Below are 15,658 nucleotides of genomic sequence, written 5' to 3'. Positions count from 1 at the left end.
CTCTGCTGCTTTAAGTGCCAGCCTTAAATGATCAAGGAACACAGGTCTGGAAAATCTGCGTTTATAATCCAATCCAGCCACTCAAAGGTTGGCTGTAATCCAAGCCATCCAGGAGCAGGGCTATAGACTGACCTAACCCTAGCCCTGTCAGCCCAGACCCATCCTCACTGCGCTGCTACAAGCAGTGGACTGAATAAGATCCCCACCATCTGGATACTGGATATATCCCGTCACTGAGGAAACACTGTATATCAGATCTCGCCACAATCTCTTGCAGCCTTAATCCTAGCCATCATCCAGCTTCTATAAACTTCTACAATGTGCACAACTTTCCAAAGCCCTTTATTACCATTTTTTTCCATTAAAATAATTAGATTTAATTTATCGAGTGGCTGAATCAATCCAACAGCACTGCCCAGTTTGAAGTTAGAATGCACACAGTCCAGCATGATTTACAAGTCTCTTATGGGGAAAAGGTGTTAAACTAGTCCAGCTAAATCAATAATTTCAGCATGTAGTTCAGAGATCAGGTGGAATTATTCAGGACTGGAATTATCTGGCTGCAATATCTGCCTTTAGGAGGAAAGGTGTCGGAATACAGCACAGTACCAGGGTTACAACAGTTAAACAGGAGACTCCCTACTCAATAGAAGAACTGGCTGTTTACTGCATATTTATATTGAAAGAAGGCCACACAAGCACTCAACATTACTCAATGACTTTATTAATATTATGATTAAAAAAATTAAAGTCCTCATCTCAACTTTGCATGATATGGCCACACAGTGGCATTGTATGCCAAGTTAAAATCCAAATCACTTGGCCAGTCGTGGCCCCTGCCAGGGCCCCGGCGCCCATCTGTAACACTGCTGCACTCGCTGCTCTGCACAGGAGTCACTGCGCTGTGGCACTGAAGACCATACCCCCCCCCCAGCAAAGACAGATAAACACTTACTGACAGGCCTGTAAACAGGAAAACACATTCCTTCCAGCTCGACCAAGGAAAGGAGACTTAAAAAAAAAAACTGGAGAAAAAAAAATCAGAACTCTATATGTTTAAAAAGTATTTTATGTAACCATTTTAAATACACACAGTAGATTTTCTACTTTTTGTTTATTTTACACTTATATATAATATACTTTAACTGAAAAGCTCCCCCATTCTCATTTCCAATGGTGGTTTCTTAGTGGTTTAGGATAAATTATCCCATTAAATACTGAGAAACGGGGACAAGCTTGTGCCTCAGGCTTTGTAACCATACCTCACAGAGTACGGACATTTACAATGCTGCCTTTTGTGAAAAAGTTTGAGTAAAAAACACTCAAAAATCTTATGACTCACAAAAATTTTTTTTTGACATACTGCACTGAGTGACCACTTCTCCTCCTCACGCAACACATAGACCAGATTCTGCACAAAGTCCCATAGTGTCAAACTGTAAAAACACAGAACAGAGAACTCTGGAGAGAAGCAGGTTTGTCTGGAGGAGTCTCTGAAACACGATACTATGCCTACACCGAACAGACAGATTTGTTTTCTTCATATCTTGACAAAAAACATGCCAATAAAAAAAATCAACAGGTAGGCAAAAAAATAAAAATCCATTAATACTATTTGCATGTAAATATCGTATAAAATTCTTAAAAATACAGCTTAGATAAATAAGTACTGGAGTCACCACAGCCAAAGTGCAGAGGTATATCAACGAACACAGACTGCTGGCAGAGCGGTAGAGGTGTCACTCGAGCTCACAGTGAGAGCAACTGGGCGAGCCGGGCTCAGGGATTCCTGTTCGGAGCGCACTGGAATCGACACGGTGCTGTGGAGAAACACTGGACCGCCCCCCGGCTGCTGGAGCCGTTTCTTTGTGTAAAAAATAAAATAAAATCTGGAAGTAGAAAAAAAACACCCTGCTGCAGCTCTCCTGGTAGTAAAAAGACTCAAAAAGAACTGCAGGTGTGTCCAGGCTGCGTTGTACCTGATTCTTCAACACGGATTAAAAAAAAAAAAAATCGGTCCCAGGTCAGAAAACTCGTGTCATATTCCCCCTCTGACACATTCTGAGAAAAGCTTTCAAAAATTAGGCTGCCTTACCAAACCATTTCTCTAAACCTTTTTCCCTATTAAAACAACTTGCAACAAATTTATCCAGGACATTTCCAGGCTTCTGATTCGGTTCTGCCTGGTCACAGAGCTGTGTCATTAAAGCTATGCTTCTCGCACATGATTAGCCAGATAATTATGGTAAGATGATTTCATATTCCACTGCGATACCTAGATGATCACCACTGTGACAGGCAGACTAAATCAAATGTTTTCAATGGTCATTCCACCTCTGCCCTTTAGCAGTCCTGTGCTGACAGGCTAAAACAACATGCTAGTCTTTAAAAGAGAATTTGACGAGGGGAACTGTTGGCAGGGTTGACCTCCTCAAAGCCTCGCAGAGCTGTGAATAATTCAGACGTCTCCAGAATCAACACGACACAGAGGACACCAGTGGAGACCACATGGATGTTTAAATAAACCTGAAACCAGGAGGCACTTAATTTACATTGAGGGTGGTGGGAGTGTGGAACAAGCCGTGTTCCAGTATGCAGCCATGTTGCTGAAGCCTGTAGCCTGGTTTCATTCAAGAAACAGCCTGACGAGCGCCTGGGATCAGTTAACAACAGACTATCAATTAGACCAGACTGCTTTCTAAACGTTACTTTCTTATAATCATGACAGCAATTTGGTGCAGTTTTCCACTGAACGAACTTGCAATACGCATGGGCTCAATGTTTCAATATAAAGATTACTGGCTAGCACAGTCAGGGGCTTCACTGGGAGGGATTACATATATCAGGAAATATTGCATAAACGCAGGATGATTTTCTTAACCTCATCATGGACAAGCTGTCCAAACACCTCTCCTCAGTCAGCATCAAGAAGACCTTTCAGGAACAATTTTATTTTTCTCTTTTTAGCCCGAGTGGTAAAAGTGGATCTACCAAACGCACTACGTAGGAGCAACATCAGAGAATCGAAGCAGAAAATGGATCGGGGAAACGGGAGCGGGTGGAGGAGCGGCTGCAGATGAAAGCAGAAAGCCGGACTCCGGGGCTCTCCGGAGGGGACGGCTCCAGGCGGAGGCGCCGTCTGCATGGCCGCTGGAAGCCCTGACCTCCGGCGACATCACTCCAGCCACCCGAACAATTCACCCACTCCGGTCCCCAAGGGCATCTTTGCCATCTGAACGGCGAAAAAGGACCCAAATGCTCGGATTTAAAAAACGGTCAGCTGTTTTCTGTAGTCATGTCCAGGTCAGAGGACTCGAGAACGTCTCTGTCCTTCGCTCAGGAGAAGCAGACTTCTGCCATGTGCACAATCTCTATTGTGTGTCAAATGAAGCAGATACTTGGATCAGTGCTGCTGGAGAATCAGCCCGTCACAGAAAATCCAGAGTGGCTCAGCAGACACAGATGCACTAGATCACACAGCTGGTCAGTACAGTATCCCCACAGCTTCACAGTGCATGAGCTTTACTGGGGGGGGATATTGATCCCCAAGACACCAGCAGGCAGCCGCAATCAGGTGTGAGACTTCTGAAGAGGGCAGTGCTGCATGCAGAGGCTGGAAACCATTTGGAAAAGCTCAATATCTGTTCCCATCAGCAGGGACTCTGGAGTTTACCCACTTGTGTCGGACTGGGACCAGGTCAGGGAACAGCTCTGCTGCCACTTCAGCATATCAACCACACCAAAGTTTTAGTCTGCAGACGAGCAAAAAGCCCCCTTTCAAGAACCAGACAGCCAAAAGGCAGAAGTGGGCCTGCACTGTCATCTGCTGAAGGCCGAGTGTTTTCATGATCACTGAGAAATGATCAAGGACTCGCTGAAAGGCACCAGCTTCCTTCCAGCATGCAATACTGCACACCACACCAAGGAACACAAACACATTTACAAGGGTTCAGAGATCCAGAAACATACTGCTTTTTAAAAACAACATCATACAGATAGTGTGCTTCAAAACCTTTAAAGTTTCCAGCCCAGTGAAATACAGTGGGACTGAGGGGTGGCAAGGCATTGTCCTGGACTGGCACTTAATATTTTAGATCAAACTGGCATCAGTGTCAAAGTCTGCTTTGACAACGGGGAAAGCTAAAGATGTCGGCTTCCAAACAGGAGCTGCAATGAAACTCTCCAACAATGAAATAACAAGGAGCTGTTAACAGTTACATGATTCAAAACGACCTCAGTCTCCAAGGCCTGTAGAGCTGTCACTGTGTTTTTACATCGGACTCTACCGAAGATACACTGGAATAAATTAATCTAGTGTTTACTCGTTCTGATACATCAATCCCAATACACCGCCAGCTTGCAACGTCACCCTGACTCGAACCCGAGATCGCAGAGCTCAGCCGGTACGCAGGTGAGCACGAAGTATCCCGAGAGAATAAAGGCGTTCACTTTATTCCAAAGAGGATTGCCAGGGAAAGCAAGATGGTGACGCAAAAAAATAGGAAAGGCTGGGAAAAACAAATCTCACAACCCAGGGCCATGAAACGCGCAGGCAGGACCGGTTCCATACGAAGAGCCACAATGGCCACCAACGACACTCCTCCTCCACACCAACTCGACTCGAGCAAGCTGCAGCTCGGGCTCCCCGACAGGCAGGGCAGCCGCTCTCAGCAGGACAAGAGCGCACAAAGAGACGCTCGCACCCCGTGAAGAACAGTGGAGAGGGGTGGGAAACTAGTGGCCATCCAGGTCCGTTTCAAACCTGCACACATGAACACAGGCGGGACCATCACACCGAGAGTACAAATTCAAGGTCAAGAGGAAAGGTTTAAAGTCGTGCACCTAATGTAGGGATGGCTGCATTAGTAAATGAAGGCGCTATGAACATACCGCCAGATAGATACGGCGTGGATATTAAAAATGTGACTTGCAAGTTTAGACTGTCTCCTCCATTGTTTTTTTCTGTGCATTAGCTCAGTTCCAATAAAGTGGAAAGGGGAATCTCAGGGAGATCACACCTTGGTGTTTTTCAGTTAGGCTGTGAACTTGAACTTTACACACGGCAGGGTTACAATATGGAAGGTGGAAGAGCTGTCTGCATGCCATTTAAGGATTCATGCCGGCCACTAGGCTGAACAGTGGGCCAGACAATCCAGATCCACACCCAGCATGAAGTCCTGCAGAGCTGAAGTGCAGAGGAGATAGTTAACTGATGCTGCAGCAGATAGTTTCTCACTGAGTCGGTTTGCACCAAGATCATGGCCAGTCCACGCCCATCGCCTGCAGCACCCCGCTCTCTTCACCCACCACGGCCTTGTAAGCTCAGCCACATTTCAACCGTTTCAAAAGAACAAACACAAGAAAACATCTGCCTGGAAAAAGAAGCAGAGATTTCGGGTGTAAAAGTTCAGCAGCCGTGGGGGTTGTGACCTCAAGTGGCCAACAGGTGGCACCTGTGCTCACGGCCGCCCTTAAAGCAACAGGGCGACACAGGTGGGAGCACACTAGGTTTAGTTTGCTGTCTGTGTTAATGTTCTGAGCCTTGAGAGATTCCTTGCGATATTATATAAGGCATATTCCAGTTTTGTTCTGCTTTTGTTCTCGACACACAAGTCTTCTCGGAATGATTCCCTGCTGCTCAGTGATTTCCACTTGCATCAGCTGCACCGCCCCACCAGTAACACTAAAGGCTCAAAACAAGACTTTGGAGTTTATGGGTGGGAGGTCACTGGGGAAGGGAATGCACAGCGGAGCATGCTTTCTGTTAACCTGCAAAAACAATAAACGGTGCGACGCTGAAATGCTTCCCACCCCAACGTCAGCTGCTCTCTTTGCATTCCCGCACACACATTCACAAGCTAAGGAGCCACAGCAGGTAGCCTGGGAAGGGTCATTACTTGAAACAGAGTCGTTCAATGCAAAACTCATTGCAGGATACATAAACACACAAAAGAACAGTAACATGTATATTACAATATAAATTAATCCTTTTAAATAATACTTCCTGGAAAGAGTGCAGGTGACCGTTTTGGGTCGCTGACAGAGACCCTTCATGGTGTTAACGATGGAGACACAGCACACCGAGGATAACAGCTACGGATGCCCCCACATAGTGGAACCATTGTATTTGAACGTTCAAAAAGCTTAAAAATAACACCCGACTGAAAACCGGAGGAAGCACTTCTAGGCAAAGAGTATTTTCTCGGCTCAAACAAAATTTCCAGCCTGACTTCCTTAAAAATTCCTTAAAAACCCTTATTTGATGAGACCCATCAATCAGGAATGATTCACTCTGGAATCAGGCCTGATTCCAGACTGGAGTCCCATGTGGATTACAAGCAGGTTTCTTTAATCACGAATACTGTTTAGGAAGGGACCTTGAAGTGATCGTGCTCTAAAAACAGCAGAAGGTTTTTGTGGGTACAATACGCTCCATTAAACAGTTCAACATGATAACATGATCTTATAATGCACAAGCCTTTCTGACGCCTCAGAAACCCCAACGAGAAGGAAAGCTGTTCTTAACCGCAGTGGGGAAATGGCTCATTTGAACAACAAGAGCATCGGCCGAGGGGTACACTTAAATAACCCAAGAGCTCTCCTCTGCTAAGGTGACACTAATGTGTCAACAGCCTTTTTTAAAAAAAAATATATATGGCAAAAATTCATAAAGGCACTACAGGAACATTGGTGTTTTTTAAAAGTGAAATAAATAACAGCAGCCCGGCATTCTAAAGTCTACGCTGTACAAACCTCCGAACACTAGGAGTCTATAAAAGAATAAAAGAAGGGCCCAGGCAGTTAGTGTTCCAGGCTGCCAGGGCTTCTCCTCAGCTGAAAGGAAATGAAAAACAGGCTCTCCGACGCTCTGCCCCCCTGGAACAGAGGAAGTGCTAATGACGGGGGGGGAGGGGTGCATGCTGGGGGAGAGTATCCGTGACAACCAGCTCCGGCCGGACCGGCAGTCAGGGGCGTCTAACACCGCGTCTCCAACGGGACGCCCACCCAGTCTCGGCCCCCTCTCATTCCTGGAGACCACAGCCCGCCGGGACGAGCTCCTCACCCCACCAGCGCCCCTCCCGGCGCCCCCCCAGGCCGCTCTCTCTCTCCGCCCAGGACGCGCTGGTGCAATCACCGGTCTGGCCTGCAGGGGGAGGCGTCGCCCTGTCCCGAGAGGAACGCCCCCCTGCTGACTGTATCCCCCATTGTGGGGCCACACACTGCAGAGGATGAAGGTGACGAAGAGAAGGCGAAGGGGGGGGGTCCTGCTGTCCTGCTCCTCTACTCTGGGGGCGCTCCTCAGCACACAGGCTCTGCTCGTTCACATATATATAATATATTTTCGTCAGCCAGCCTGGTGCGCGCCCGGGATCCTCCAGTCCAAGGGCGCCTTGTGAAAGGTGCTTCCAGTCCTCTGCGCCGTTCTGCCTCAGCCCTCTAACCCCAGCACCCTTTCCCTTTCCAAAACAAATCCCTCCTCGCCTCCTCTCACCCCGGCCTGCTCTTGGCTCTTGCACGTCGGTGGTCCCTGTCGGGCTCCCGTTCCTCCTCCCCGAGTCTCTGGGGAAGAAAGCCCCGCCCCCCTCCCCGGACTTCCTGTCACGTGGCCGTGGCCTCCAGATAGCTCTGTAGTTTCCGCACAGTCGACTCGTCCAACGAGAAGAGGTCAAAGTCAAAGGTGGTGTTGGTGACGTTGAAGTGGCCCGTCTCCTCAATGAGGTTGACGATCTGCCGGGGGGGAAACACATTTATAACCATGTTAGAGCACAGAGCTCCGGATGAATCACAACCGCCAGACATAAAGCGGACTGCGGCTGCTGCTCCTATTATCACCAAAGGTAGACTTCGCATGCGGTACCTTCCGCAACCACAAGAGGGCGGTGTTACACCATGGAAAAGCAACAGGACCCCGATCACACCCTCCAGAGAGGGGGTGCAGTAGAACTGGGTATCCCGTGGCAACTGGTATCCGCTTTCAAAGCGCACATGTGCGGCGGAAATCTGAGGCACGAGCTGCCTGCCTGCTCCCGCACAGGCCTCGTAATTTCTGTAGTAAACACGCAAAATCTGTTTCTCAGGCTTACTCACCTATTACAATGATTTGCATGTAACAGACAAGAGAAAGAAAAAAACACACACACTGGTTCTGCTGTCTAATCGACAGAACACTTGAGCCTTCATTGAGGGGAAAGACGTTTTAGGACGCACAAACGGCCTCAAGTCTCCTGTAGACAAGACAGGGAAACTGGACAGAATGCAGACCGTGTTCATGCGACTGTGTTTCTGTCTCGGGACGTGCCGATCATTAACAGCCATGTAAACCTGTAGACGCTCTTGTGCGTTTCCAACAGGCGACACGAAGGCCGCAGACAGACCGGCCTACAGGCGCACTTTGAAAGGGGATACCGATCCCTGTCTACACTTAGAGGTATTATATCTGTTCCACGAGTACACGGTGCTGCTATTGTTTTTCACGGTTGATGCCTTTTATAAGTGCAGCTCCAAAAAAGAACATGTGATGGAAAAAAAACGCCTCGCTTATGCAACAAGAGTGCCGGACCCCTCAGCCCTGCCCCCCCCTCTCTCTCCGGACGGGGCTCACCTGCTGCAGGACGTTCCTCTCTCGCAGCGCCATCAGCCTCCGGTGCAGGTCCACCAGCTCCTCGGTGTACGCCTGGGGAGAGAGGAGCAGAGGCAGGCTCAGGCCCGAGACCCCTGCAGCCACACCGGGGGGCCGAGGAGATAGGCGGCAGCTACGCGCACAGCGAACAACCCGTAGCGCTCTTGACAGATCTTTAGCTCCCAGCATGGGCCCCGCGCTGGCTGGGGGTGGCCTTGGGAGGAAAGAGCAGCTCCTGGAGTCGGGACAGGGCAGTCTGTTCTTCCTAGGTTACTGACTAAAGGCTTACTCATTATAATTAATGAACTGTCCTTTAATTCATTTCTTAGTAAATAATTATAACTTACCAAATAAAGGCTTACTAAATTATAATAAATGATCAATTACTCTAATGAATTATCATAAATAACGATTAATGAGTAAGAGAGGCACACGGAGGAGAGCAGACCTTGTCGTATCCTTTTTTCAAAATCTTCTCCGGTCGGCTGCAGGTGTCGGGACTTTTCCTCCCAGAGACCTGTGGGCAGAGAGAGATGTGCAGGTCACAAAAAAACAGAGCTCTTCCTCCTGACTGCTTTAGTCTGCTCAGAAACAGGTCAGCTGGACTATTTTAGTGGCCGCTTGTTTTTCAGCTGGACGGGGTCTTCCGTGCCCGCAGAGGGCGCTCACCTTGTTGTTGGAAGTGCTGTGTTTCTGCGGAGGGGGCGGGGGCTCTCGGCTGGGTGGGTGGGACTCGTCACTGCTGTCACTCTCGCTGTCCAGGCTCAGTCTGGGGGGAGGGAGAGGTCAGAGGTCACTCAGTCTGCTCTCATTGGCTGACCGCTACCTAACAGCTCTGTCTGCGACAGCGATCTGCATTACACCTGCTGTTTCCCGTTTTACTGTCCCTTTAAACAAACCTGGCTGATTCGATTTACCTGCCACAAACCCTATTTGAAATAAAGTGACCTGCTTGCTTTGCACCATCAGCTTCTCATCAATCCCTCTAACAGAGCTCACAGGTGACACTGACAACCGATCCCAGCGCACAGCTTGCATTGTGTGCGTGTGTGCAGTGCTTTTGTATCTCAGTGATTAAGGAGACATCTTTACACAACATTCTTTTGCAAAATGCAAAATGCAAATGCACGACAACAATTCGATGCTACAATACTTAAATTACAGTTAATGATAAAATATACTAATTAATAAATTAATATTTCACTACACTGGGATGTAAGGAGACAAAACGACTGCTAATTGCCTTTTAAAGGGAAGTACTCTGCAGTTAAATAACGATTATGTGGGACACTAATCATAAGTGAAATAAATGTGTTTGCATTTCATTCCAGTATGTGCTCTTGCATGACAGCACTTCGGCATCATGTCTGCTGAAGGTGACTGTGGGTTGAAACAGTTGTCTCTTATCTAATTTCTGGTTTAAGAGGTGTGTTATATGATCTTGGATTAAAATATCAGCAGTTCAAAATAATCTGTTCAATCTCAAACAGAAGGGGTTACAATGGGACTTAATTTTATACAAGTACTTGACAAATCCAACCGATTTCCTCAGGATTAACAGCAGAACAAAAGGAAACGATTCAGTCCTTAGAATCAGACGCCTTTCCCCACGGTGGGGTGGGCATCCTGAATGATCTGCTCAGCCACATTGTTGAAGCCAGGATAAGACCTCCACATCAGTTAGCTGCAACTAAATGAGGTACTAGTTGAATCTGATCTTGCTTTTAGCTCTTCTTAAATTCCTGCTGACCTGGGGTCACGGTTGGGGGGGTTGGTCTTAACCGGGGTGTCTTCCTCAGAGCTGCTGTCATCGTCGTCCGACTCCTCCGACTGCAGGTCCTCCACCATGGAGCGCAGGGGTCCTGGGGACACAGCAAAGTGTGGACACTGCAAACACCAGTCTCCCCCAAAACCCAAGAACAGGACCCCCGCCTGCACAGAGCTCGACGGCCGAGCCGCGCTGTGCTGTACGCTCTCCTGAAGGTCCCAGAAGAGCCTCAAGCACACTGGATGAGCAGTTCCGCAAAGTTCAAACTACCTGGACCGCACTATTTTGAGGAACTGAAATTAAAATCAGTTTTGTGTTTAATCGGTATCCATAAGCAAAATCTCGGAGCCTTGTAGCGTTTTTCGTGAAGCAAAACACCAATCAAGGATTCGGTCTCCCAGTGCACAGGTTTTATGATATTTTTCCTATTGAATATTTGCAACACACACCACCCGTCAGCAAGGGGAGCAGCCCGAGACAGGAGTGACTATTACGCTCCAGGGAGAACGAAGCAACTGAGAATTAGAGAATCAGAGAGTGAGCAGATCTAGTTCTATCAGAGCCGAGATTTCCGGGTGGGAAGCCCGGAAGGAGCTCAGCCCCCAGGGATCGAACCGTGGGAAGCAGCTGTGGAGGGAGCCGCCGTACCTTGGCTGTGGTTCTGCGAGGGCTCGAAGTCCGACTCGGAGCTCGACTCGGAGCTGGAGCTGGAGTTGGAAGGGCTGGATGCCACCGACTGCAGAAAAAAAGTTCATGAAAACAGAATGAACACCTTCAGCTTTCAGGGAACGCCAAGGCCCGGCGCCAGGACATCATCTGGACACACAGGAAACCTCTGACCAATCAGGATGATCGTGTATTCAATCCTGAAGCCGAAGGAAGAGGTGAGATTTATTAAAGCGCCGAGGCAGCAGGCTGCAGGTTGAGACGGAAAGTGAAAATGACCCCACGAACCTGCGGGCGGGTCTCGGGTACAGCGCGGAGAACTCAGAGAACGCACACTGAAAACTGGCAGACTGAGCACAACCCCAGCACAAGGGGGCGGAATCTCTCAGTAACACAGACTCGGCGTGCTCCCCCGGACGAAGCGAGCCGCCCTCGAGCGGCGCTCACCTCCGACTTCGACGAGGCCTCGTCCTCGGAATTGGACTCCTCCGACTCGGCGGGCTTCTTGGCCTCCTTCACCTCGGCGGCGTCGGGCTTGGGCTTGCCCCAGCGCCCCTTCTCCTTGGGCTTCTTGTCGGGGTACCCAGAGGCAGGGGCGGAGACGGAGGAGGAGGAGACCCGCGGCGAGGTGCCCGTGAAGCTCCCGGAGCCCTTGGGGCCCTCGGTGGCCCCCTTCTTCTGCTTCTTGGTGCTGGGTTTGGGGGACTCCACGGCGGAGGGGCGCTTGCTGGGGGCCTTGGGCTCGGGCTGGCCCCCGCCCCCTCCTCCCCCTCCCCCGCCGCCCCCCCCGGCGCCCCCTCCTCCTTTGGGCGACGTGCCCTCTGTCTTGGCCTCCTTCAGGGTGAGCTTGGGCTCCTTGAAGGCGGCCTTGGGCGGCGCCTTGCCCTCCTCCTTGGCCTTGCCCTCGGCTGGCTTCTTGGACGGCGCGGCCTCCTTCGGCGGCTTGGCGCCGTCGCGCTCGGCCTCGCCCTTGGAGGAGCTCTTGCTCTCCGAGTCCTTGCGGGGCCGCTCGCGGTGCTCCTTCGTCACCTTGTGGGCCTTCGGGCCCTTGCTGCCCGCGCTCTCCTTGCTGGGCTCCTGCCGAAGAGAAGGAAGGCAGGATCACCGACCGGAAGAGCGGAGCCCCCCGCGGGACGCGAGGGGCGGGACGAGCTGCTTCATACGATCCCTCTCTCAAGAGGGAGCGACGCGCAGGAGCACCAAGACAACGTTAGTGACGAGTTAAGAACCGTCCCTCTGCGGCCATTTTCAGCTTCATCGCTCTGCGCTCGGCTAGCCACCCCTAGCATGGCATTGCGTGTGGCTCCTGAAATTGGAGCACGTGCAGAAGGAGCATCAGCGCATGTGGGCATTGACCTTCCTGGACTTTCATTACCCCAGCCAGCTCGAGGGATCCAGTACAAGACTAGATCCGTAGGGGAGGGGGTTCAAGAACAAGCCCTTGTTCCCTGGGAGAAACTTTCAGGGCTGCAAGGAACTCAACACTAATGTCTCACAGCTTAAGAATCCTTGAGCTGTTTGTGTGGAGTTTGCATGTTTTTCTCCATATCCAGATGAGTTACGGCCAGGTGCTCTAGTTTCCTTCCACCTCCTCCAAAAGCACTCAGTTTAAGCCCGATTGGCTGCTCTAAACTATCCCTTTTTTTCCAGGCTGGGAGGGAAGGTTACCGTTCAGCCAATACTGGCTATGGGACTGTAAGGAAATAGAACTAATTGAGCACAACGACCTCCTCTCACTGCTGGCTTTGGGTGCTCTTACGCTCACAGTAAAAGGGGACACTGGATAAGGAGTTTATAGGAGCTGATATTCACTTCCTGAACACAAGGGGGCGCAATTTATGTCATTTAATTGGAATAAAGCAATCCAGTCCACTGCCAGCAACATTCAGATCACCCTGTTTACGTGGCACAGAGTACCTAATCACAACACATGTTTTTCCTAATAAATGTGGATTCTCACGTGTATCCAGGCATGGTGATTGACAAACCACTCAGCCTCCCCAAAGGAAAGCCAATACACACATATGGACACTGAAGAGGTCTTCCAGCTGTCATATAGCCAAACTGTACCACAACTAAAAGACAAGCTAAAAACTGGCAGCAGTTTTTAACTTTGGTCTTAATTACACGAAGCAAGTCAGAACTTGGGAAGCCTGCTGCTTTTTCTTCGGTTCGGTGTTTTTTTTTTAAATGCAATTCAATTAAACTACTGATCTGCGCTCGAACCACAAAAATGCACAGACTAGAATCTGCCCTCAGGTTGCTCTTTTTCACACTGGGAACCCAAAACAGAAAGCAGGGCTCTGGCACCGACTGAAGGAAGACTGTTCCTCTCATGGTGTCCTGCCTCAGATGTGCTCCAGTTCCAGCCTGAGAGTCCTGAAAGCAGCTACACCCTGGCCCATACAGGGCAGGCCAAGCCAGCTCTGCCTGGTGCTGGGCACATTCCCCCACCTCGACCTCTCCTAACAACCTTCCCTTTATACAGATCTCTTCACAGTACGTCACCTTGTATCTTTTCCACCTGCCTCCTGGGTCACCTGGGTGAGGTGACAAAGATTTATCCAATAGGCAGACATTGCCAGCAGCCACTATGTCTGGACGACATTTTAAAGAGTCTGAAGAGACACCCCGACAGTTTAAACCAAAAAAGGTTATTGCTCCCTCAATAGACAGTGATTCACAAACTTTTTTAGACATCTTGAACACAAAAGGACGTATAATTATGGACACGTCAGTAACCCCTAAGCTAAGTGCTATGTGCTTCTGTCCCAAACGTCTGTCTATTCACAAGACCCGACCTGAGCCCGTTTATCAATGGGCAACATCGTTAAAATCTTCCACTGCGACGACAGCAGCCCCACGGAGCCTGGTACACATTTGTGGATATCAATATACAATATTATTGGCACCCTCGTCCACTGACCTTGGACCCGTGGGAGGGCTTTGTCTTCTTGGGATCGGAAAAGGCAGAGAGAGGGATTGTGGGTAGCATGGGGTAGTCGGGGCTGGGCCTGGAGATGGTCTCTGCTCCCTCGGGCACGACCATGACCTGCGATCCAGGGAGAGGGCGAGAGGAAGACAGGGCCGTCAGCACAGCAACAATCAAACAGATGATGTGTTTGCATTCACTTGACTACACCCTCATGGAAGCAGATCAAAAAACAGGGTTACTCTGCTGCATACGTTCTACATCGATCACTTCTGTTTTCTGTTCTGCACTTAGAAACTGAGAGTTTAATTCCCATTTGCAAAACTGTAGGCAACCACCCCTCTCCCCACCATGACTCATCACCAAACATTTTTCGGTGATTTCTTTCAGCCCGCGCCACTATCGGCTTGCTCATCTCCTCCAGTCATCAGGGGCTCTCTCTCACACCCACAGAGGTAGAGACGCCCTGCCAAACCCCAAAAACAACATGGAGAGACAAACACCACACCACCACCCACCAGCAGGGCCCGTCAAGGAGAGCACAATCCCACAATCCTCTGCCTCGGCCCATCAGCCCACAGACCTGCTACCGACCGGCATTGCAACAGGAAGAGATAAAAATACACCCGACTGCCCGCAAAGACAATGTACACACCATCACAGAAACAGACTACACAGGTCAAGGACGCAGGAGCCACCAGATGCGAGAGCAGCTTAAAGAAAACGGGGGTTTCCGAGGAAAATGTAAAATATGTTCTGGAAAGCAAGACGCACAGAGACGTAATAGAGGTTTTGGAATGTGCCCAAAATACACATCTGAACATTTATATTTGTAATTCAGGCACACAGCAACATACATACTGTAAATGTGGAATATGTTGTGACCAGTAAAAACCTACACTGAGATGAACCTGTAATACTTTGAAAATAATTTCATTCTGGGGCATTTTTTCAACACACTGTTTTGAATTCAAGCACTCACCAATAACTTTTTATGACATGTTAATTTACATTTCTCAATGAACAAATCCACATGGGGGCAGAGAAAGATATGCCTGCAAACAGAAATGCAGGGAAGTGACGGTCCTGAACACTCCGGATGCTATCGAGGAGGTTTCAGATCGACTTTCTTCTACTGACCATCGGACTCAAGCAAAGCTTAACACAAGTTAGCCCTGAAGGAGCGCGGGCAAAATGAGGAAAGCGTGCTGTTATTTATTATTTTACCTGACAAGGCAGTTAGGAGTAATTAAGCACGGTGCTGTAGAGTGCTACAGCAGTGTCACACCTGGGTTTTGAACCTGTGACCCCCTGGTGTAGAGTCCCCGGCCCTGAGCACTGCGCCACACTGTCGGCAAGATCGCTGCCTTGACAAGGCCACAGCACAGCTAAGAAAATAACAGCCTGGGAAAGCACTGAAACCCACACTTTCATCTCCACAGGGCTCGGCTTCTGTGTGCAGCCCAACTACAAGTCACTGTAACCCTTCAGCGCCTGATTTTTATTTTTGTGAATACAAAGTAAGGGGTGCTTGAAAAATGCAGGGATGCCTACTTTGATGGAAAACGAAAACAAAAAGTTTGCACCGCTGTACAGCAGTCTCTGCAGGCGGGGGGGGCCTTGGGGGCCGTTCTGCTGTTCTTTAAGTTTAGGAATGATTGTTTTAGCCAAG

At 49.4% G+C, this 15,658-nt stretch overlaps 1 protein-coding gene across 1 annotated transcript in view; it reads right to left on the bottom strand.

Annotated features, from left to right (window-relative positions):
* Positions 1-711: 711 nt before the first annotated feature.
* Positions 712-15,658, bottom strand: part of mllt1a (MLLT1 super elongation complex subunit a) — a 33,347-nt gene continuing 18,400 nt past the window's right edge. The window contains exons 5-12 of the mRNA XM_088907398.1: positions 13,981-14,106; positions 11,502-12,131; positions 11,037-11,124; positions 10,371-10,482; positions 9,290-9,389; positions 9,069-9,137; positions 8,603-8,674; positions 712-7,728 (exon numbers count right to left, since the gene is read on the bottom strand). Of these exons, the coding sequence (XP_088763524.1) occupies positions 7,600-7,728; positions 8,603-8,674; positions 9,069-9,137; positions 9,290-9,389; positions 10,371-10,482; positions 11,037-11,124; positions 11,502-12,131; positions 13,981-14,106 (1,326 nt within the window). The 3' untranslated portion in view covers positions 712-7,599. The remainder of the gene's footprint in view (positions 7,729-8,602; positions 8,675-9,068; positions 9,138-9,289; positions 9,390-10,370; positions 10,483-11,036; positions 11,125-11,501; positions 12,132-13,980; positions 14,107-15,658) is intronic.

The sequence above is a fragment of the Atractosteus spatula genome, chromosome 28 (assembly GCF_055471065.1).
Source record: "Atractosteus spatula isolate fAtrSpa1 chromosome 28, fAtrSpa1.hap1, whole genome shotgun sequence".
Lineage (NCBI taxonomy): Eukaryota > Metazoa > Chordata > Actinopteri > Semionotiformes > Lepisosteidae > Atractosteus > Atractosteus spatula.
This window is presented reverse-complemented; position numbering and strand designations above follow the sequence as displayed.